Source organism: Eutrigla gurnardus (assembly GCF_963514095.1).
Source record: "Eutrigla gurnardus genome assembly, chromosome: 14".
Classification (NCBI taxonomy): Eukaryota; Metazoa; Chordata; class Actinopteri; order Perciformes; family Triglidae; genus Eutrigla; species Eutrigla gurnardus.
In genome coordinates, this window is record NC_139937.1 from 17,660,749 (window position 1) to 17,684,384 (window position 23,636).

Genomic DNA, 23,636 nt, shown 5'->3' on the forward strand with positions numbered 1-23,636 from the left:
GGAACGCTCACTGGTTGCCAACACAAAAGACAGCGCCGCAAGTGGCATGTACCACCACTGCCATCCAGCGGGGGTGAGATACAACGTTTACACATCTGGATAGCGGGGGTGAGATACAACGTTTACACATCTGGATATCTACCACGCACCAATAATGTAGGAAACATTATGATGAATGACAACTTAGATACATAGTACAAAGTTATATATATATATATATATATATATAGTTAAATAAAATAATATATATATATATATAGTTAAATAATATATATATATATTTTATTTTATTTAACTATATATATATATATATATAACTATATATATATATATATATATATATATATATATATATATATATATATCATTTAACTATATATATATATATATATAATTTTATTTAACTATATATATATATATATATAATTTAACTATATATATATAATTTTATTTAACTATATATATATATATATATACTGTATATAGTTAAATAAAATAATAAATAATAAAACAAACACTTTTGATATTACTGTATTTTATTGAAGGAGTGTTCATATAGAGAAAGAAAATTCAGATTTCTGCATATATATATATAGATTGAGCAGAGTAGTAGTAAGATATCCAATTGTCTAAGCTGTGTCCCGCTGAGCAGGACTCCTTCCAGGTCACACTTTTTGTGTTGCGAGTGATTAAATACAATTAGCATTAAACCAAGAAATCCACACAGATTCAGATAATTTTTTAGACTGCAATATTTGTGCAGAATCAAAGAAAATAAGTTCAATTTCTTAAAAAGTGCATTTCACAAGTGTTGTGGCAGTTGATTCCTGAAAGCAAGTGAAGCAAGCAACTTAGATTATTATATTCACATTCCACTTTTCTTTATTGACCTCTCAGATATAAATATCTGGATGTCACAGATCTCCTCCAGGGCAATAATAAATCACGAAATGTATTATTGTCTGTCCGTATAGTGATGACCAAAGACTGGTCACTACAGTCTCCTCCAGCTAAGGCAAACTTTCATTTAATGCAATGCAATGTCTTTTATATTATTTTAGTAATACGATTCAACATGTTAATCTAATTCTGATCGCTTCCCCCAATTCTATTGTTTCATCTCTTCTCATGGGCAGATTTGAATCTTTTACTTGCTATGAATCGCAGTGAATCCCTGTTCGACTGATTAAGTGTCGTTAAGTTAATTTTACCTTTGAAACGGGTTTATATTTGACAATTACTCTTATTTTCAATCATACATCTTTAGGTCAACATCCATCCCTCTGTATCCGATCAGCCCATCATGAGGTGTGTACAGCTATTTTTCCTGGAGCCAGAGTCATAGGTGTACTATGAAGCCCCGGGCCAAAAATAGGATACACCTTCTCATCAAACTTGTGATTCAAAGTGACAAGGTGCTTTGCTGTTCCCCCATCCCAGAATGACACCTCTCCCTTATCCATATTCAGCTTAATGCGGATCCTTTCAGGACGCTGCTGCACCTCCAGCTCTGTGCGCTCAGGAGTTGAGACGGTGTACGTCCCTTTGCTCAGTCCTATGGACCACACGCCACGGTTCGTAGAGATCGTGAACTTCTTTTTACGGGGCACTGACTCTTTGCACACTCCCACAATCCACTTGGGGTTGTCACCAACAATGACGTCCCATCGGTGTTTCCCAGAGGTGTAACCTTCAGCACCCAGGACAAACACGCAGGGATCAAAGCGCTCCGGGTTGTCAGGCACAGTCAGCCGCTCGGGGCTTTCCTTCACATTGGACAGGTCGGCATTCAAGGACAGCCATGGAGAGGCTGTGTTCGGGTTCAACACAACTGGATCTGCGGACAGGACGAGACAAGACACGACTATGATATATTGGTAACATTTATTCGGTCACATACATGTTTAATAACTGAGGAAGGTGGTGTTTTTGTCAATATTAAGTCAGGGTTCTGTTTCTTTTCTGGGTTTGCTTTTTCCCCTCCCCTTAAACAGAGCGTTTCAGAGAGAGGATGAAAAGAGCTGCTTGAGCATTAAAACTATTCCTTCTGTTCATAACCTGAAATAAAAGTGTGCACCAAAAAGGAGCATAATAGGTCCTCTTTAAAAACACAGGCCATTCTCAACTCCCAGAGCAATGTACTCACTGTATTTGACTTGGGCTTGTATGCTCTTCCAGATGTTGAAGCTCAAAGCACCAACATGCTTGCCCATGTTCAAAATGGAGTCGTAAGGGTAGTGACGTTCTTCACGAGTCCACTGGGCTCTAAAGCAAAGACGACAAAACGTGAGGTTAATAGGAATTTATCCGTCGTCAAATGTACTTCATCTGTCGTATTTGTGGATATTTGTGATTGCTACCGTTACTTACTCTCTTTTTAACTTCTGGAAATTCTAAAACACAACAGAGAGTAATGAGATTAGTGTAATGATTAGGTACAGTCTTACAAGTCTCATCACTGTGGGGACGACCGGCCTCGTCTTACCTGAAGGAGGGTTAGATCTTCGTCGCCCATCTCTTTCTTCAGAGTGTCACTGAGCTTGTTCAAAGCCTCGATGTCCTTGTTGGTGTCGTCGATCAGCTCCTTTATGGCAGCGATCTTCTGCTCCTCCTCAGTAGCCAGGGCTTTCAGACGCAGAGCTTCCTCTGCGACGAGCACCTTGTGGAGCCTCTCAAACTCCGCCTTGATCTGCTGCTCTGCCTGCCCGGCTTGGTACTGCGTTAAGAGAAGAGAGGCGACATATCTAGAGTACGTACATGCATGAACTAAGATAAGTGCAGTCGCTGGTGTGTTATATGCCTTTTACTGTGTCTTCCTGGAGGGTCTTGTCGAGCCATCTCACACTCTCAGTGTGAAAGGTAAATACTCCTTTCAAATACGTAGGAGTGTGCATTATACTCCAGTCTCTCATTGTTAGTCAATGTCAGTGGGAAATGACTAAACAGATCCCTGTGGGGAGGGCTTTCCTCTATAGAGGTCAAAAGTCAAGATCAGGCCCAGACGGGATGAAACCAGAGGCATCTGGTTCACGGACTGAAGTGCAATGGGACAGTTTTCTCAGCTTGTAAAATAAAAAAAACAGTTTAAATGATTCTACACAGATAAATATAATATGACCACCGTGACGGTAACTTTACCTTGATGTACTCCACTGCGTTGCCGAGTTCACGTGTCATTTTTTTGTAGGACTCCACTTTCTTTTCAAAAATCTTGACTTTAAAGCTCAGCTCCTTCTGCAGGGCGAAACGGCAGAACACGGAGCAACCGAAAGAAAACAGATTGTTATATAAGGCTGCTTTATACTCTCAAAACAGCTCTTTAACATACTCAGATCACTTCACATCTCGTTCAGAAACAAATATTTGTAATTGTATCACATTTAACACGTTTTTTTGTGATAAACAATCAAATTATCTTAATTAATCAAGAGATCTCCCTGCATAAATAAAAGGATAAATACTTTTTTAATGTATTTTTATGTCCTGTACTTGTATAATAAATAAACCAGGCTCTATTTTCACTTCTCAACTATTGACTACTGGCTTACAACAATAAAGTACATTGTATAACTTGTACTGAAACATAACAAGTACAACTAGTACAGTTCTGCTATAACTTTATGGAGACACCCTTCTTTCATTCAATACACAACTGAAATCAAGATAGTTTTCTTTATAATAAAACATAATATAATATAATATAATATAATATAATATAATATAATATAATATTTTGAATAGGTTGGGGAGGCTGCTTTACCTTACACATGGGCGCCGCCTCCCTCAGCGACCACAGCCTGTGCGTGTTGTGCAGGGTGACGCAGTCCACGCACACGGGCTCCTCGTCCTTCTCGCAGTACAGCTCGAGCGGCTTCAGGTGCATGTTGCACGTGTCCCCGTCGACCCCCTTTCGGTTCGGCCGCCAGTTCGAGTGCTTGAGAAAGGTCTCGCACGCGCTGCTGAGCGCGCGGTTGGAGATGGGCTGGTGCTGCTCCTCGACCGCGACCCTGCACACGGGACACCGCTTGCTGAACTTCAAGCTCGTCTGCAGACACTCCCGGCAGAAGCTGTGGGTGCACGGCAGCAGCATCGGGTCCCGGAAGACGCCCTGACACACGGGGCAGGTCAAATCCTCCCGGAGAGGGAGACTCTCGTCCGGCATCTCTTCATCCATGACGTAACGCTTCACTCGCGGGCCCGCCGCACTTTACTTTCGGTATTGAGAAACCCCCCAAACGGACGGACACGGAAACACAGCAGCTCCGCGTGATAAGCTCAGATAAAGCCTCACCGGTTGGATAACAGCAAATAAAATACAAAATAGTATCGAGACGCCGTCTTAGAAAGTAGAAAACTCCTCAAACTGCACCATCAGGTTTAGCTCGTTTCTGCGCTACCGACCCCTGTTCCGTATTTTCAGTGACAGGCTTCTTCTTCTTCTTCTTCTTTGGTGTTCATCCAACATCCTTTAATTTGCATTACTGCCACCTACTGGATTAAATCGTCCAGACTGTTGCAGCCCGATTAATATACAGTATATACTGTATACGGTACTTGTTCCCAGAGGTGTCCAAAGTAGAAGTGCTGATTCAACTTCGTTACTCAAGTACAAGTGATAAAGTATACAGGCTCCGAAATGTACTCAAAGTATAAAGTAAAAAGTATCCCTATGAAGTACATTTCTACTGACTATTTTTTTTTTTAAGACTTGCTGAATTTTGTCATAATAATAAGAAAAATGCATCAAAACTAAAAGAACAAGCCTGTTGTGAAAAATGTGAGGAGTAGAAAGTACAGATATTTGTTTTAAAATGTGGGGAGTAAAAAAATGTGTCTGAAAAATAAATACTCAAGTGAAATACAGATACCTGAAAGTAGAGTACAATAACAAAGTATTTGTACTTCATTTATTCCCACCTCTGCTTGTTTCTAAAAAGTATTGGTTGCACAACTTCTTAAAAACATATTTCTTTTGTCATTTCAGTATCTTCTCTTGACACACTTTCTTGACACACGTTTGCTTGTTTCCCCCCATGCCTTATTATTCCATGTTGTTTTGTAAACGGATGTTTTGTCAGATTTAGTTCTGGGGAAACAAAAGGGCCTTTCAGCTGTAGCAGGAAGAACAAGCTGGAGATGAAAAGCTGTGATCAGCGTCTCACCCCCGTTTGTTCTGTGAACCATGACTCGTTACACTTTATCCCATTATTTGACCCGCAGACATGGAGGCTATTTAAAACCCATGTTTTCACATTTGAAAACGTCTTACTCATCTCACTGACTGCTGGCCCACATGCTGCCCTCTGATTCAAAACATTATTCTGGGAGTTCATGATACGAGTGTATCCAACAGATGGAGCCACAGTGCGGATATGTGACACCACATTGTGACTGGTGGTGGACACCATTCAACCCTCGCCCTGATACTCTGTGTTTTGCATTTCCCTTGAATGATCTTCAGCTTCACATGATCAGCTCAGTGATTAAATGCACGTCCTGAAACAGTGATTGTTGAGATTGGACTGTTCAAACTAACGAGAATGCCTTTAAAATACCACACTGGACTGAAAAAAAAAAAGAAAAACATATTGTTCTAACCATAGACAGACCTTTCGCTCTCACATCCCGCTCATTGCCTGCATATAGAGTTTCTGTATGAGTGATGGATTTCCATAGTGTTCAACACTTTTAATATTACACATGTGACTTCTCTGTGCAGCTCTCTTCAATGGTGCAGCTCCAAAGCGACACCAGATTTGACAACAAATTCACTTTTTTTTTAAATGAGGATACTATTTATATCACGTTTAAAGCTAAATCAGCCCCTCCGTTTTTACTTCACCATACATGCTTGCGTTGTGATACTAGATAGAAAGGCTGAAAACATTGTGACAGTCACAGTGGAAAATTTAAACACAGGAAATCCACAAAGTTGCTGGGGGTTCTACCCTTTTGCAAGTAAATTTCCAGTCCCAGTTTCACGTCAGCTGTTTTCGTATGGGAGTTTGGCTCTCTTCGGCTGTTTTGTGATCTTAATGTTGTCGAACTTGAGGGCAAATAAACCAAACTGACACTCACGGTGTTTCTCAACCCAAGAGTTTCTTTGTAAAATGTAGGATTGAGTGATATGACAGTGTACCCGAGGTAGTTTCCCTTTAATATCTCAATTCAATACTTTATTGCCACATCAAAAACAAGTCAATCAAGAACATACAGTACATAAAGGACACTTAGACAACCATTCACCCAGTTAAAAACTGTAGCAACCGTGTGCTGTGGGTGTATTTTGGGCAATGTCGCAAATTAATGAATTGATTTGGAAAAAAAAAAATGAAATGTGCTCGTATTTTGTTTGTGTTTTTACATTCTTGTATCGTATTTTGTCTTATCTGCTTTCCGTCTGGTCGTCAGGGAGCTTGTCAACAGATGTTATGTGCCGGGACTGAAACACGCCAGTGCATCGTGAGATGATGAAAACATCACCGTTGCCATGGATACAGGGCCTCCTATGTATTTGGATTCTGTTGTCAATGGCATCATGCTAACCTACAATGTGGTTACAACACTTTGAGTCAAAACCAGCCGCTGCAAAAAGGAAGGAGGGGTACACAAAACCGTATCATGCATTCCAAAAATAGTTTCTTCATGTTATATGATTGGAAGCTACGCACCACACCACCGCCTGAAAACGAAGGTAACACAACACTAGTTGTTGAATTTGTTCGCTGATTACAACTTGCAGTGTGAAATGATTGGTTGCTATTTTGAGTTATTATAATTTATGTTTTAGTGTGTTGTCGAGTGGATGGATGAAAAGTTAGTGAAAGTGTTCATTTGTATTTCCATTGAGCTCTAAAGGCCACTATAGTAGTCAAACGTGATAACCAACACTTTCGGGACAGGATTGTAGGACTCAAAAACGGGAAATGTCTATTTTTGTGTGTATATTTATATAATTTCAGTTCCTCAAGTAAAAATCTCCATGGTTTTGTCTTGTGCATGAAAACAACTTAAATGTAGGGGGACACTCCCAACCTACAACACATCTTGTGAAAAAAACTTAATCTTTAGTCATGTCATTTATTTATATCCTTAAAAAGCTTGAGTGTAGACAAAAGCAGAACCGTTTAAAATTGCGAGGAGAAAGTGTTGGATGTTAACACTTCTTAGAACAGGAAAAGGCCTACGACGGTGTTTTTTGGTTAACACATCTTAGAAGCCGCCACACACAACTGCTGTACACGTTGTGTGTTTTGTAGAAAATGTTTGTGTTTTCGTGGGTATCAAAATGAGACACTTCAATATCTGAAACCACATGAAACAATGTATCCATATCTCCTTCATACGCTCTCAAATACCAAATCATCCCGATTTAAACCCTGCAGGTCCAATACGCTTTCCCAACCATACAGGTGTTCATGTGGATACATTTCCTGTAAAAAAAAAAAATCAGTTAGTTTCGAGCAATGTTTGCCTCGGAGTGTAGGCTGACAAAGTAAGGGGTTTGACTTTCACGGCCAGATGTTTGCACTTCCATCAGTTTTTCTCACCACAAGAATTGCATAAACGCCGCAAAACAGAAGAGGACGGTAAAGGTGTGAAACAAACAGGAACACGCTGAGACATTTGGAGATGGGTGCCGGCAAACAGACATTTAAAAGCCAGCGCCCCCGAAGCTGAGTTTGCAGTTAACGTACACACATGAACAACACTTAGAAGCAGAAAAAAAGGTGTGATAGATATCCACACTGACAGATTTTACAGTGATATATGATTTACAGACAGATTTTTATCTAACAAAAGTGAAATTCCTTCCTCATTCATTCGTTTTCATTCTTAATTTTCAAGTCACACTGTGCCAAAATATCTCTCTACTAACACCACAAAAAAAAAAAAAAAAAAAAACCCTATAGCTGTTCCTGTAAATTGGTCGGTAAGATAATAAAGGTGAACAGCATGACCTCATTTCTGTATGCAGTTTCACAGGGAAATCCAAGATCAGATGTATCCAATTTGGATCAATTTCTTGAATCTTTTAAACTGATGTAAAGGCAGATTATTTTTAAGGTTTGGCTTCATGTGGATTGCATATTTTATCGGCTTTTGTTTTTTTCTTTTAACAGGCTCCTAAGGTATGCTTACATCCTTTTAGAGTGTGTAGTTTAGTTTCTGTGTTACTACTGCGCTGGTGGTTTCATGTCTGACAAGCCACCGTCATTGTGAAAACATGACAAATCTGGAGGTTAATGAAGCAATCTTATTTCATCCAAATGTGCAGTCATGAAATTCTATTAGAAATGTTTTGTATTTATTACTAAATTTTACATTTACATTTGTTTTTACTTGTGATTTCATGGAATCTTGTATTTAATATTCTTTTACAAATGTATTCTTTATTATGGCTCTCCATATCCCCTAAAAACATGACATTCTCTGAGTGGATGTGTGTTTTTCCTCATTGTATGCTGAACGTTTTCAAACTTTCATATGGAGGCGGGCATTTTGTCTTGACTTTGGTTGTCCTCTGTGGTTTCCCTCTCTGCTCTCGTTGGATAACTCTCGAGCTCACTTCTGCTGTGAACCTGCTCTCTCAGGAGGACACAATATCACTAATGTACAATTCAGTAAGTTATTTCTTTTAGATGATGCACATAATTTGTTACTAAGATGTATTATTATTACTATTGCTATTATTATTTATTATTACTATTATTATTACCATACTTATTTATTTGATCGATGCATTTCAACTGCTTTTAAACCACTGATAAAGATAAATTGAATCTTTCATGTTTGCCGTTTGTTCTCACAGTTTTAGGTCACAGTAAGAGACCACAGTGTTGTACTCTGATGTGGTTTGAAGCATGCGTAGCGTTAACATTACTGTGTCATTCAGTAAAAATATGCAGCATTTTGTGCAGAATCGTGCAATGAAATAAAACTACAGGCAAATTAGGCTTTTGGATCATTCACCGTGACCAAATCATAATTTACCCAAAGTTACAGATGCTACTTAACATTGTGATACGATTATTGTTTTCAGTATTCTATTTATTTATATTATATATACTCATTTCTCTCACTTGGATGTTCATTTCCTCTTTTTATGCTTTGATTTATTTGTATTTTATGATATTTTCGCGCTATATGTCGATGTTATTCTTGTGTAATTTTGCTTTTGTTTGTTTGCTCTTGAAAACCAATTTAAAAAACTTGTTGCAAAGTCTGAAACTGAATTTACATAATGCTTCCTCTCATGTGTAGTTCTATATATGCCAGATTGAAAAAGTGATAATTGTGTCCAAGCTAATAGGGAAGTGAGATCATGTAGATCCGCACAAAGTCATGTGGTATCTTACCGTAAAGCCTTTAAATTAAGATTTGTGTTGTTACGGCCAATAAAAGGTATGGTGGTATTTCACCTTTACATTTACTGCACAACAAGAGAAACAAAAAGGGCTCTTCTTTTAAACTTCAAATTATTATGCACTTCTACTATTGTCTCCAAAAAGTCATTCGCAAAGATACAACTTCCATTCAGAATATTGCTTTGAGAGTTTTAACAAGGACTGTATGAATAAATAAATAATAGTGATATAAAAATGTTTGATTAAGTTCAGGGTTATTTTGTCTAATAGACAGACTTCACATCTTTCACGCTGGGTGATTTATCCTCTTTTGATTGACAGATGTCGGTGTGTTGAATTGTTATTTTATGTATATCTGACTCTGTCTCGTTGGCTCTTTGATTTAATAACACTGAGCATTCAAATTAACTGTCAAAAATGTGCATTACATATTACAACAAAAAATAAATAGATGTATGGATTGATGTGTTTAAAGCTAAACAGCACCACCGTGTGGAAGACATTATCAATGACAGCCTATCCTGTCACAGCGACAAACAACCATCCACACTCACACTCACACCTACGGGTCACCAGTGAAACTTTCCCCGTGTCTTTGGAGTGCGGGAGGAAGCCGGAGAACCCGCAGAGAACCCACACTAACACGGAGAACATGCAAACCAAATGTCAAACGCTCAAACCGAACTAATGTATAGTATTTCCTTGTCTTCCTCTTGTCTTTGTACAGAGTTCAGTAATGGAAGTTGGTGTGATTAATGTGCCCAGAGACATCTTCCAAGACCTTGATGATTTATACTACAATTTCACCGATGATGAGTACTGTTGTGACGAGGTATGCGACCTGGAGGAGGGTGGGCGATTTGAGGAGCTGTTCATCCCAGTTCTGTACTCCGTGGCGTTTGTTGTGGGGGTCCTGGGAAACGGAGTGCTGCTGGGAGTCCTGGTTCAGAGCAGGAGGACCTGGAGTGTGACAGACACCTTCATCCTTCACCTGGGAGTGGCGGATGTCCTGCTGCTGGTGACGCTGCCCTTCTGGGCTGCACAGTCCGCTCGAGTTGATGGATGGCCCTTTGGCACGTCCCTCTGTAAGATCACCGGAGCTGTTTTCACGGTAAGGGATGCCCTAACGCTGCAGTGCACCATCGTGAATACACAGATTTCTCACTTTGTTCCTGCTTCCTTTCCTCAGATCAACTTCTACTGTGGGATCTTCCTGCTGGCCTGCATCAGTCTGGACCGCTACCTGTCCATCGTCCATGCGACCCAGATGTACTCCCGCAGGAAGCCCTGGGTGGTTCATGTGAGCTGCCTGGCAGTCTGGCTCTTCTCGTTGGTCCTCTCGATCCCCGACTGGGTCTTTCTGGAGGCTGTGAAGGGTGTCAGACGAGAGAGAGTGGAGTGTGTTCGCAACTACAACAGGTTTGCATCCGGGGCGGAAGGTGCCTGGCGACTGGCATCACGCCTGCTCTACCACGCGGTGGGCTTCCTGCTGCCTTCCATCGTCCTGATCTTCTGCTACTCCTGCATCCTGCTGCGGCTGCGGAGCGGCTCCCAGGGCCTCCAAAAGCAGAAAGCGTTCAGGGTGATCGTGGCCGTGGTGCTGGTGTTCTTCCTCTGCTGGACGCCGTACAACATCACACTCATGGTGGATACACTCCACTCCAGCAACAGCAGCGACACCTGCGGGATCAGGTCGTCTCTGGAGAAAGCCAAGATAATCACCTCCTCGGTGGGTTACCTCCACTGCAGCCTCAATCCCATCCTGTACGCCTTCGTGGGGGTGAAGTTCCGGCGTCACCTCCTGAACATCCTGAGGTCTCTGGGCTGCAAGTTGAAGACAAGTGCCCGACTTCAATCAGTTGGCACCAGCAGGAGGAGCTCCATTTGGTCCGAGTCTGCAGACACCTCCAACTCCATCGCGATCTGAGAGACAAAAACAAATAGATATTAACAAGCAGACTTACAAGCTTGTAAAAGTGCGATATAAATACTGTGAGAGCAATGAAACGCTTGAACCATTGGAAGCCCCCAGTTCAGAATCTGTGCGGTTAAACTGTTGCCTAGCAACGCAATTCTGTCCAAACACGCTAAATTGTAACGTTTCAGAGGGTGATTACAAGTTTATTCCCACGGTATGAGAATTTTTTATTTTTTATTTTTAGAACGTTAGAGCTTTCTACATGTTCTCGTAGAAACCCTGACTGTAATTTGTCTCCTTTGAACCAACAGGAAGTCGCGTTTCTGTGCATTTCTCGTATTAACCGTTAATAGGCTACGCTTTTCTTTCAATGTCCTGTAGTTCAAAGTGCATTTGTAGCTGAATATGAACATCTCCAAGAAGAAAAAATATATTTTTCTCGTAGTAGAAGTTATGACCAACATTTACTTTTTCTTATTGCAAGTTAGAAACATAACATGCAATCCTGCACTATTATATTTTTTACCTTACCTAACTTTTAACTGACATATTTTATGTGCTGCATTACATGTTTTTATATGGATTGTTGAAATACAGAATAAAATGTTATTTTGAATCATAAACCCGAGTCTTTTCTACATTATCGTACAGCAACAGGCCTAACAGACTCCAAAGTTAGTCTTACTGGCGTTAGTCTTACTGGCGTTAGTCTTACTGGCGTTAGTCGTACTGGCGTTAGTCTTACTGGCGTTAGTCGTACTGGCGTTAGTCGTACTGGCGTTAGTCTTACTGGCGTTAGTCTTACTGGCGTTAGTCGTACTGGCGTTAGTCTTACTGGCGTTAGTCGTACTGGCGTTAGTCGTACTGGCGTTAGTCTTACTGGCGTTAGTCGTACTGGCGTTAGTCGTACTGGCGTTAGTCTTACTGGCGTTAGTCGTACTGGCGTTAGTCTTACTGGCGTTAGTCTTACTGGCGTTAGTCGTACTGGCGTTAGTCTTACTGGCGTTAGTCGTACTGGCGTTAGTCGTACTGGCGTTAGTCTTACTGGCGTTAGTCGTACTGGCGTTAGTCGTACTGGCGTTAGTCGTACTGGCGTTAGTCTTACTGGCGTTAGTCGTACTGGCGTTAGTCGTACTGGCGTTAGTCTTACTGGCGTTAGTCGTACTGGCGTTAGTCTTACTGGCGTTAGTCGTACTGGCGTTAGTCGTACTGGCGTTAGTCGTACTGGCGTTAGTCTTACTGGCGTTAGTCGTACTGGCGTTAGTCTTACTGGCGTTAGTCTTACTGGCGTTAGTCGTACTGGCGTTAGTCTTACTGGCGTTAGTCGTACTGGCGTTAGTCTTACTGGCGTTAGTCGTACTGGCGTTAGTCGTACTGGCGTTAGACGTACGGTGTTAGTCGTACTGGCGTTAGTCGTACTGGCGTTAGTCTTACTGGCGTTAGTCTTACTGGCGTTAGTCGTACTGGCGTTAGTCGTACTGGCGTTAGTCGTACTGGCGTTTGTCGTACTGGTGTTAGTCGTACTGGCGTTAGTCGTACTGGCGTTAGTCATACTGGCGTTAGTCTTACTGGCGTTAGTCGTACTGGCGTTAGTCGTACTGGCGTTAGTCTTACTGGCGTTAGTCGTACTGGCGTTAGTCGTACTGGCGTTAGTCTTACTGGCGTTAGTCTTACTGGCGTTAATCGTACTGGCGTTAGTCTTACTGGTGTTAGTCATACTGGTGTTAGGCTTACTGGTGTTAGTCATACTGGTGTTAGTCATACTGGTGTTAGGCTTACTGGTGTTAGTCTTACTGGCGTTAGTCGTACTGGCGTTAGTCTTACTGGCGTTAGTCGTACTGGCGTTAGTCTTACTGGCGTTAGTCGTACTGGCGTTAGTCGTACTGGCGTTAGTCTTACTGTCAGCCAGGGTGTCATTGCTGGGGATGATCTGTATGTGTTATCTGTTTCTGTATAATCCTAATACACATGCACTATTATTTATTTTTTAAATCTTGTCATCTGTACTTGTGAGATATTTACAGTAGGTCTAAATTGTAATCTTTGCATCTTTTTTCCTATATATATGTTATAGAACATATATATATATATATATATATATATATATATATATATATATATACTGCTAGAGGATAGTTTGCAGCATAAAACGTGACAAAGTCAACTTTAGGAGAAGTTGGATTGTGCAACACCCCTATCTGTTCTCTCTTCTTTCTCTATTGAGCACCTGAGACATTTAAAAATATAAACTTTTCTAAAATGGTGTCGCTTATGATACAGTCAGAAATGTCATGCATTAACAACAGGTTATCTGCAAACCCACACGTAGCGGTTTCAGAGGATCTAAATGTTTTTGACAGGAAACTAATGTCACGAAAAAAGCAGCTGCACATCCTGAAACGTGTGGCTTTAGCGGAAAAGACAAGTAAAAGCGGAGAAATGCTGTGACTTGGTTAAGACTTCTCCAAAACTGCCAATATTACTATAAAAACACCACAAACACATCTTGTTCCACATGAGAGGCAAACATTTGACCACAATATGCCGGTGGCGTGACAAGAGAGCCTCCCTTAAATTGGAGTTTAAATTCCAGCAACAAACAGTGTATCTATCGTTTACATAGCTGACTGCAGAAGCTGCGGCTCTACTGGTTCAGTCACTGTGGCAGGGAGCAAAGCGAAGGCCGGGTTCATGAACTCTCAGAGTCCTTCAGAGCCGGTCGCTTGGCTGCACGCCCATTCAAACACATCACACATTGTGTGGTCCACATGCATTGCTTTTGTTTGCAGTCACATAGTTTAAGGTTGTTGTTTTTTTTATCTCACATTTGTACAATATGGAAGCAACATCTTTACATTTTAGGGGGGGGGGGGTCAACTTGTGGATAGACCAACATCATTTGTTTGTACTGATAACAGGCCTATTACACAACTAAGAAGAATCCTGCTCGTCACTCAGTGGGGTGAGGAGCTCTAGCTGACACAGGAAATAACACTTGAATCGGATGCAAGTCTAACCAGTAAACGGCATAAACTTGACGCGTCGCTGCTGCTAGACCACATTTCTCATGAGACTTCGGCTCTGGGTAAACTTAAACGGCAGGCTCGGTAAAAAGGTTAAGAGGAAGGAAATCGGTGGCCTGAGAGGAGGGAAACAGTTTCGTTTTTAGTGTTAATTTCTGTCCATTTAGTTTCTAAATCAACACACAAGTCGTGAAAGTATACATTTCAGATCACATTTATTGGCGTTTACGGTATTATCATCGTGTGAAACCACAGATTTATGTGCACCGTGCTCTTTGAAATCAGACGACATCTTGTCGAACTCCTCTCCTCTCTCTTTAGATGACAGCAAACAGAGAGCTTCGTTTCAGCCTCTTCCTCCTCTGTCACCTGACTGATGACATCACTACCTTTTTGTGTCATGGTGGAAGTTTGCTTTTTGGCCTTTCTGCATGTTGCAACAGTGAAGTCAAAAAGACGGGAAAATCCCTCACAGTACTGGACACGGACACACACACACACACACACACACACACACACACACACACACACACACACACACACACACACACACACACACATTGTGTAATTGTGGAATCCACAGGCTATTCACTGCCTCAGGATAACATGAAAAATGAGGCAGTTTGTGTCATCAGCGTTTAAGTTATGAACTCCGTTGGACTGTTTAATGGAAGACCACAATAAAACTGACGGAATACTTTTCTTACATTGTTTCACAAGAGCTTATATTCCCTCGTTATTTTCCCACATTTTCAAGCATTATGGCATTAGCTTTTTGATGATTGTGTTAACAACCGAAAAGTGTTCATTGACACATTTCTTTCAATTATTTTCTTTTCACTTTTATACTAAAAAATATATATTTAAAAAACAGTCTGATTTCAACACTAATAATAATAATACATATAAAATATATATATAAAAAATAAAGGTATCTACAACTGAATACAAAAACTCATGATTTAGGGTGACAAGCTAAAGTTGTGCAACAGTGATTTAAAAAAATAAAAGCACAGAATATATGCCACCATGACACCTTCGCATTAAAGTGCAACATGAAAGAGTCATTGTTTATAAATAACTATTTCTCATCACAAAGCCTTAACCCATGACATGACCTCACACTAAGTTTCCCGCGGGGGTGGAGCCCTGTGCGGTTCTCTTCTGAGTCACAGGAACGCCATTTTTGTCCGTCAGTCAGCACTGAGCTGACTGCACCTGATCGCTCATCTGGTTCAGCGCTACCGCCTCGTGATTCTTGTCAGGCGGGGCCTGCTCGCCAACACCCATCTCCCACAGCGAGCTTTCAGTTTCAACTGTAGCTCCTTTCAACATGCCCAGGGTCCGCTTCCGGAAGTTTCTACACAGGCCGAGGTAGAGCAGAGGCCTGAGGCAGGCGTGCGTGCAGCCCAGAGCCGATGTGACCATCTGAGCTCCCTTCAGGGACCGTTGAGGGTTTCCCGAAAGACCATCAGGGTCCTCCGAGGGGCTTCTCACGGTGTCCACAATGAGTGTGATGTTGTATGGCATCCAGCAGAGAAAGAAAACCAGGACCAGGGTCAGGGTGATGGCGGCGGCCCTGCGCGTCTGGGCACTTTCAGAGCTGCGCTGCAGCTGCAGCAGGATGCCGGCGCAGCAGATGATCAGGGCGACTGCAGGCAGCAAGAAGCCCAGGGTGTGGTGGAGCAGGCGGGACACCAGCTTCCAATCAGTTAGTGCCCGAGAGTAGCTGTGCTCACACAGCGTTACCTCATGTGCCGGATCGTACTTCGCCATCAGGAAAACGCAGTCCGGGATGGTCAGGATCAGGGAGACCAGCCAGATGGACAGGCAGCTGATATGAGCCAACCTGGGCTTCTCCGGGGAGTACAGCTGGGTGGCGCGGGCCATGGACAGGTAGCGATCAAGACTGATGCACAACAGCAGAAAGATGCCACAGTAGAAGTTGATCTGGGAAAAAGGAAAAAGACATGAGCTGTGATCTAATCTAAGTCGGAAACGCCCAGCCATCTTTCACTTTCACTTCTCCCCTACTCTGATCCCCTCCTCTTCCCAGATATGCAGAGGTCACGGCATATCTTACTCAATAAAAGGAGTTAGTAATGAACCGCTTCTTGACTGAGAAGAAAATAATGGACTAAATCCAAGCACAGCCTTCTTACGGCTTCACTGACAAGATCTCTCTTTCATTTTCCTGTCCCTGCCTGTTGTATTTATGTATACACACACACACACACACACACACACACACACACACACATACTTACATTGAATAAAGCCCCACTGATCTTGCAGAGAAAACCCCCGAAGCACCATCCATGTGGTTGGGCGGCCTGTGCGGCCCAGAAGGGCAGCGTGACCAGCAGCAGGACGTCCGCAACGCTCAGGTGGAGGACGAAGGTATCGGATGTAGTCCAGGATCGCCTCTTCTGAGCCAGAACGGCCAGCAGTAGTCCATTTCCGAGCAGACCTACGACCAGCTCCAGGGAGTACAGGACCGGGAACAACACCGCTCCACTGGCTCTCGGCACAACGTCCTCTTTGTACTCGTAGTCCAGATAGTCGTAGGTGCCGTTCTGGCGAAATAGCCCGTCGAGGTCCACTTCCATGTTCATCTTCACTGTGGAGGCAAAAGGGTTCAACTCAGGAAACCGAAAGGACAGCTTATATACTCTCTCTCTCTCTCTCTGCTTGAGGGCCAGTTGTGTGACAGAGAGTTGGATCCTGGAAAGTCCAGTCGGGGCTCTTTATGCAAACTGGAACTCACTCATAACTCACATGGTGTGACGTCACTGGATGAGGCTGCAGTGGACTGCGTACAAATGGAAAATACTAGTTCCCCCCCCATGCAAGCACACACACACACACACACACACACGCGCGCGCTCGCACACACACACACACACACACACACACACACACACACACACACACACACACACACACACACACACACACAATGAAGCTATTCTATGCAAAGTCGGCGTGAGCGACAGTCCATTTTTTGTATTTATGTATTTTCACTGCTGACTGAAGTGGATCTGCACGCACGCGCCACGAAACGAGACGTTTGCTGAGATAAGGCGCATCAAAGAAGCGTGCGCTCGTAGATATGAATTATGCTGCTTTCACGTGCGAGAATTCGCTGCGGCGAGGACGCATTTCGGAACTGCACCATGATGTATCAAGTCTCTCGTCCGAACAAACGTGTTATACTATCATAAATGTATTATCAGGGGACTTTGAGCCCCTTACAGTGGTATTAATACCACGAAGGATTGCAGCAGCTGAATTAGAGGACAACAACCGGTCTGCGCTGTGGACAGATAAGAAAAGGTCAAACCCGGCAACCCGCACCCACCTCTTCACACCGGGGTCAACCGGGTCGGACGGATTACTCTGAATAACTTCCTCCGGATTCAAGCGCAAACTTTTAAATATCACTTAAGACGGAGCTGCGGGTGGATCCGCGAAAACTCCACCAGCGGGGAGGAGGAGGAGGAGGAGGAGGAGGAGGAGGAGGAGGAGGAGGAGGAGGAGGAGAAGGAGAAAAGAAAGAAGCAGGCGATGAGAAAAGCTGCGCTTCGCTCACAGCTGGAAGTGTTTACAACAAGGATACGCAGACTGGGATCTAACAGACGACACACACACACAACACTTACGTGCACTTTCGTTATTCCCCCACTGGACTGGTTTGTTTGATCAAACGTCACCTCGGACCACACATCGCAAACTCCGCCAACTCACAAGAAACTCCCACCGATTCGGTCAATTAGCGGTTTTTCAAAATAAAAGCTGCAATGAAAGTAACGGAAGCGTCCACGAGTCCCAGACAGATGGAGGATGAGAAATAGACAGCGCGCGTGAGTTTAGAGTGAGAAGCATGTTTTATGACGAAGATGCCACGGCACGTATTGACAATGCTGTTATTATTGTGGGAAACGGATGCTTTTATTTTGTAGGACGAATTACCCAACTTCCGCGTTTCCGCTTTCTGTGGCAGGCTTGACGCGACCAAAGATAGACGCAACCATGAAGAGGAGGAGACTTTATTACTTGGAACACAAAGCAGTCAAACAATGCACGTCAACCTCACAGTGCGCCGCACTAAGAGCCTTTGTCCACTAGATGGAGCTGTTGTGTTTCCAAACAGAACAACAGATAAAGACCGGAAGTCTGCTCCAATCCGCAACACATCTTTTTACATGCGTGTTTGAAGGGCATGTTTTAGGCTGAGTTTTAAGGGGATCATGGTTTTACTCAATCGAGATAAAAATAAATACTACTTTATATATACTACTATATAAAATAGGCTCAAGTATAAAACAAATGGCTGTGTAATATAATACATTACAATGATGAGATACTTCAAGGCTACTTTACATGAGGATTTCCATGTAAAGCTGGTTTATATACTAAATTTCACAAGGAAAGATTCCACTTTTTTTTTTTTTACTGCACTACATTTATGTGATAGCTGCAGTTGTACGTTTTGAGATTAAGATACATTAAATATGATATATTAATTAATACGCTTATGAAATAAATACATACAATGATACAGATAAAATAAGTGGTTCCAAACCTTTTTTTTTACTTGAATCTGAACTAGTAACTACAGCTTTCAGACAGATTTAGTGGAGAAAAAATACATGAGATGTTGATGCATATATGAACATGACACTATATTTGTATTCCAAAGTATTTATTATATACAAAATCTTTGTACATCATAAAGAGGATGGGTTTTTGATGCAACACGCACAATTCAAAATGAGTTATACCGTTTCCTCTTTCGCTGAGTTTGAAAGCACACAGCTGAGAGACCAGGATCATGTAAAAAAAAAACATAATAAAACAAGAAATGAGACTTTCTGCTTCACTATTTTCACTCTTTTTATAAGCTGAAACGTGTTTTGCCGCCAGCTGCATGACTGTGTGAACCTGATGACATTTCTAGTAAGTGGAAGGATGCATGGAAGGAGTCGCAACATCTTAACTGCTGAACAAGGCTTTTTTTAGGGGTATGAAGAAATCTAAGTGTTACACAAGATTTGACCTATGGACAAAAAAAAAAAGTTCTCACAAACATATATATGTTATATGACGACGGCGTCGGCATCTGAGAACGTTGTGTTTTATTCTAAGTCCCACCCTCACTTAATGATACAAGCTGCACGATACAAACAATCAGATATTACTAGATCATAGAGATCATGAGAACATTTTCAAAGTCTTATTTCTGCTGAGAAACACACACACACACACACACACACACACACACACACACACACACACACACACACACACACACACACACGTTTCACACCATGACAGAGAAGGAGGTGATTTCGCTTTCTGCAGAGCTGGACCCCGTGGTCCTTCTGAGCCTCCTCGCCCTCAACCCCTCAAACCCCAGCATGCCTTTCTGCCCCAGCAGCTCCTTGCACATTCTGACCAGCTCCTTCCTGAACTTCACCCCCACAAAACCATACAGCAGAGGGTTCAGGGCACAGTGGGACAGCCCCACGCTTTCCGTGATCAGAGTCCCGATGTCCATCACGTGGCCAAAGTGGCAGCCTCCGGCCACCACGCCCAGCCGGTGCAGACTGTCTGCCAGCTGGAAGCAGTTGTACGGCGCCCAGCAGATGACGAACACAGACACCAGGGAGACGATGAGGCGGAGGGACTTGCGCTTCTGGCGGCGGGTGGCGTTGCACAGAGACCTGAAGATGCGGATGTAGCAGTAGAGCATGATCAACAAGGGGAGCCCGAAACCCAGGACCACGCTGACCAGCCGCAGCCCCACCTGCCACTGGGTGGAGTTGTCAGTGAACCACACCGTGCACACCAGCGTCTTCTGATTGCCCAGGGTGTTAACCTCCACGACCTGTTTGAAGATAATGTCCACGCCACTCAGGCCCAGGCACACCACCCAGATGGCGGCACATGCGATCTGGGCGTGGCAGGTGTTGCGCTTCCAGCCAGAGCTGACGGCGTGGACGATGGCCAGGTAACGGTCAAAGCTGATGCAGGCCAGGAAGAGGATGCCGCTGTAGCGGTTCAAGGAGAAGAGGGCGCCGGAGATCTTGCAGGCGGCCAGGCCGAACACCCACTGGTGAGCCCACTGCACTGCAAACAGGGGCAGGGTGAAGGCCAGCAGCAGGTCAGAGATGGCCAGGTGGAGGAGGAAGGTGTCCGTCAGAGAGAAGGCGCAGGCTCCGCCGCTCTGAGAGTTTCGGTAGCGGCGGATCACACACAGCACCAGCACGTTGCCCACGAAGGCCAGGAGGAACACCAGACTGTAGACAGCAGGGGAGAACCTCTGTGCAAAACTATAGCTGTCCTCCTGAGAGCATGGGGCGGCGTGACTATTGCTCATGTCAGGGGACCAGGTGATGCCATCATATTCATCGATCCCCTGGAAAAGAGAGGAAAATACTTCTCTCAGATTCTTCAAACGGAGGGATTATTCATGTGCCACAAACTAGAACATTGTCCAGTTCCTTTTAATTCATGTGAGCCTCAGCAAAGGCAGTTTTTGACATGTAGGTTATCATTATATATAATACTTCCTAGTGGCAGCTCTTGCTCATTTAGAGCCTTTTTTATTACTTAATCTAACTTGTTTTTTTTGTATTCATCCATCACATCTAGCCTACCACAATGGATTTGTATTTTGCACTGCTTTGTTATTTATCCTCTTTGCTGCTGTAACCCTGTAAATGTCCCCGCTGTGGGATTAATAAAGGATTATCTTATTTTATAAGTTGCCTAAATGTCAACTAAAACCTGTCTCAGTATTTTATCAATAAGGAACTTTAGGGTTGATGATTAATATTGTGGATACTACAACATTTGAGCAACTAATATGAAAATACCTTAAGTTTTCTACAAAATAACCGATATGTTTATCTTTCATGTTTATGCTCTATGCCGCTGTATATGTGCTTTTATGTAGGTGTGTTTGTCCTGTTTTTAGCCTGCTGCATAATGACATAATGTCTACAGGGTATAATGTCATATGTATGCTGGGTGTTTTTTGTATTATCTATTGCCTCTGTTTGTCAATTTGTTCTTACTATGTTGTTTTTTAATGCTTATACATGCTTTTTATCTCTGTAATTTTAGGTTGCCTTTTGAAAATCTGGCCAGGGACTACAGATGAAAACTAGCCTCTTTGGCTAACTCTGGCTCACTTACAGTTTGGCTGTTGATCAGTGTGCAATGTCCCTGAAATAAACCAATAAAATAAAATAAAATTTGCATCTCCCAATGAGCGATGATGCACGTAAAAGATATATAAAAAAAACGATCCACTCACCCAGTAATCTTCTGTGGTCGGCGTGACTTGATCCATATTTGTTGCGAACGAGGAGCAGAAGACCTTAAACCCTCCAACAGTCAAGAAGCATACTCATCATCACAACAGACAAAGATCCTTTTTTTTTGTTTTCATCCTCATACGTCCAGATGAGGGAGGGTCGGAAAGAAGAAGTCGTCATTTATGGAACCGATTCTTCACACATCGGAGACAGAAGTAAACATAGCTATAGTGGGAATAGATGACTGTTTCAGGGAATTTGTAAAATATGTCACGTTTACAGCCAGCTATAAAGCTCCATCACACCGACAGTATGACTGGTGCACTCTATATGGAAAGATGTTCTATTTTCTATCTGCTATTTCTAGATTAAACTGCAGATTCAGTTCATGTTGTTTTAATGTTTACAATTCTGACGTAAAATCTGCTTTTGCAAAAACAATCCTCCGCAAATGGAGGAGAAGTGAAAGTGCTTGGTGAGCAGGAATTACACTATGCCTTTCTTTGTTCTGCTTACTTTGAGATATTAAGCATCAGACACTCACTGACTATTGTTATACTTTGCTGCAGACTTTCAGAGTATTTCAAGAATTCTTTGACCGTCACAAATTTGACACATCCACAAAAAAAAAAAATGTTAAAATGTAAAATTGCTGAAGAAAATTTGTTGTTCAAAAATACTTCAAGCTAGTTTCTGGTTTTGATTTGAAGGATTTTTCTTTTTAAACTTGACCTTTGTAAAGCTTTGGCCATGTTAAACATATAGAACTGTATTCATATGCAACAAATTGATCTGATCAAACGGAGAGGCTGATGGATACTATATGATTACATTAGACACTTAAAAAAAAAAAGACAACAGAAAATGCATTTGAGGATCGAAGATTTTTGAAAAAAACAGACTCAGAAACTGATACCAACGTCTGCAAGAATGCACGACGAAGTTAAATCAAATTCCTGAATCTGTTTCATGCTCTGTAAAGCAAATTGAACAAATAAAGAAATGATAGTTTACACCTGTCCACATTATTGTTTCTCTCTTTAAATGGAAAGGTTTAGGTAAAGTTCAAATGAAAGATCAGTTTGTTGAACACAGACACAAACACTCGAATGCTGGCTGAGATATAAAATGCAGCGATGAGTCACGGACTTCCATAAACCAGACCAGAGACAGACAGGATGTATGAACAAAATCCCCTTTTTAGTATAACTTTATGATTTGTCTCAGAAAACAACTAGATGTGAGGAACTGAACACGCTCGCGGTTACTTCTGTCTCAACCGAGGGTCTTCTGGTAAATCAGATTATTGTGCAACGCCAGCGATGTTTGGCTTCCTTCTGTCGACCCGTCTGTGTGATGGACCACAGAGGCATATTGTTAAGGTCGGTTGTGTACATGTCAGTGTGTAATCTGGTGCACACATGGAGTGGAAGGGAAACAGGGGCCAAATTAGCACTTTTACGTCCTCCCTAAACAGTAAAAAGTATTTTTTTAACCGAAAATCTAGGTATTTTATTGATAAGGATCAAGATAAAAAAAAGATAAAACATACAAATCAGAGAAACAAATGGGGTTTCCATTTGGGTCCCAGACAAACAGAACAAAAAGGTGTAGAAGATATTGGGCCAACCTTGCAATGGGCTCAACTCTTCACCCCTGAACTATCAAAACAGGAAATGAATAAACTGAACAAGCAAAAGACACAATAACTAAATTACCGCCAATCTCTGACCCATTTCAGGGAACAAAAACAAGAAAAACCCCAAAAGGGAATAAACGCCTGTGCTGTGAAGACTCTCGAAGCAAAGTTAAATCAAAAGAGAGAGCGAGTCTCCCCCCTCAGGTGTTATACCTGTCCATCCTGATTGGCTTCAGGTGCTCCACACCTAGAAAGGAAGGCAGGTAAAGAGAGAGAACACGTGAATGTCCCTGTGGCTTGATTAAGTGACCTGAACCCTGCAGCCCCACATGGTGCTTTACTGATAAACACACCACTTAATAT

The 23,636-nt window shown here is 42.3% G+C and overlaps 4 protein-coding genes across 8 annotated transcripts; 1 reads left to right on the top strand and 3 right to left on the bottom strand.

Moving 5' to 3' along the window:
• Positions 1-530: 530 nt before the first annotated feature.
• Positions 531-4,431, bottom strand: trim35-28 (tripartite motif containing 35-28). The gene is made up of 6 exons (XM_084026208.1): positions 3,761-4,431; positions 3,139-3,234; positions 2,486-2,716; positions 2,371-2,393; positions 2,147-2,265; positions 531-1,837 (listed from the first exon to the last, which is right to left on the bottom strand). Exons 1-6 carry the CDS (start codon positions 4,172-4,174, stop codon positions 1,302-1,304), a joined length of 1,419 nt encoding a protein of 472 aa, XP_083882334.1. The 5' UTR covers positions 4,175-4,431; the 3' UTR covers positions 531-1,301.
• Positions 4,432-6,508: 2,077 nt separating this feature from the next.
• Positions 6,509-11,902, top strand: cxcr3.1 (chemokine (C-X-C motif) receptor 3, tandem duplicate 1). 2 transcript variants are annotated; one of them, XM_084026041.1, is made up of 3 exons: positions 6,509-6,694; positions 10,096-10,479; positions 10,558-11,902. In XM_084026041.1, exons 1-3 carry the CDS (start codon positions 6,653-6,655, stop codon positions 11,293-11,295), a joined length of 1,164 nt encoding a protein of 387 aa, XP_083882167.1. In that variant the 5' UTR covers positions 6,509-6,652; the 3' UTR covers positions 11,296-11,902. The 2 variants fall into 2 exon arrangements, with proteins under 2 accessions (XP_083882167.1, XP_083882166.1); XM_084026040.1 differs by lacking the exon at positions 6,509-6,694 and adding an exon at positions 8,477-8,624.
• Positions 11,903-14,158: 2,256 nt separating this feature from the next.
• Positions 14,159-17,913, bottom strand: LOC311024121 (C-X-C chemokine receptor type 3-like). 4 transcript variants are annotated; one of them, XM_084026388.1, is made up of 5 exons: positions 17,088-17,913; positions 16,577-16,929; positions 14,835-16,259; positions 14,696-14,786; positions 14,159-14,662 (listed from the first exon to the last, which is right to left on the bottom strand). In XM_084026388.1, the coding sequence occupies exons 1-3, from the start codon at positions 17,155-17,157 to the stop codon at positions 15,507-15,509; spliced, it is 1,176 nt and encodes a 391-aa protein (XP_083882514.1). In that variant the 5' UTR covers positions 17,158-17,913; the 3' UTR covers positions 14,159-14,662; positions 14,696-14,786; positions 14,835-15,506. The 4 variants fall into 4 exon arrangements, with proteins under 4 accessions (XP_083882514.1, XP_083882513.1, XP_083882512.1 ...); XM_084026387.1 differs by having other exon boundaries at positions 14,159-14,786; positions 14,847-16,259; XM_084026386.1 differs by having other exon boundaries at positions 14,159-14,786.
• Positions 17,914-18,997: 1,084 nt separating this feature from the next.
• cxcr3.2 (chemokine (C-X-C motif) receptor 3, tandem duplicate 2) lies at positions 18,998-22,435 on the bottom strand. The gene is made up of 2 exons (XM_084026165.1): positions 21,634-22,435; positions 18,998-20,730 (listed from the first exon to the last, which is right to left on the bottom strand). Exons 1-2 carry the CDS (start codon positions 21,667-21,669, stop codon positions 19,633-19,635), a joined length of 1,134 nt encoding a protein of 377 aa, XP_083882291.1. The 5' UTR covers positions 21,670-22,435; the 3' UTR covers positions 18,998-19,632.
• Between the last annotated feature and the right edge of the window lie 1,201 nt (positions 22,436-23,636).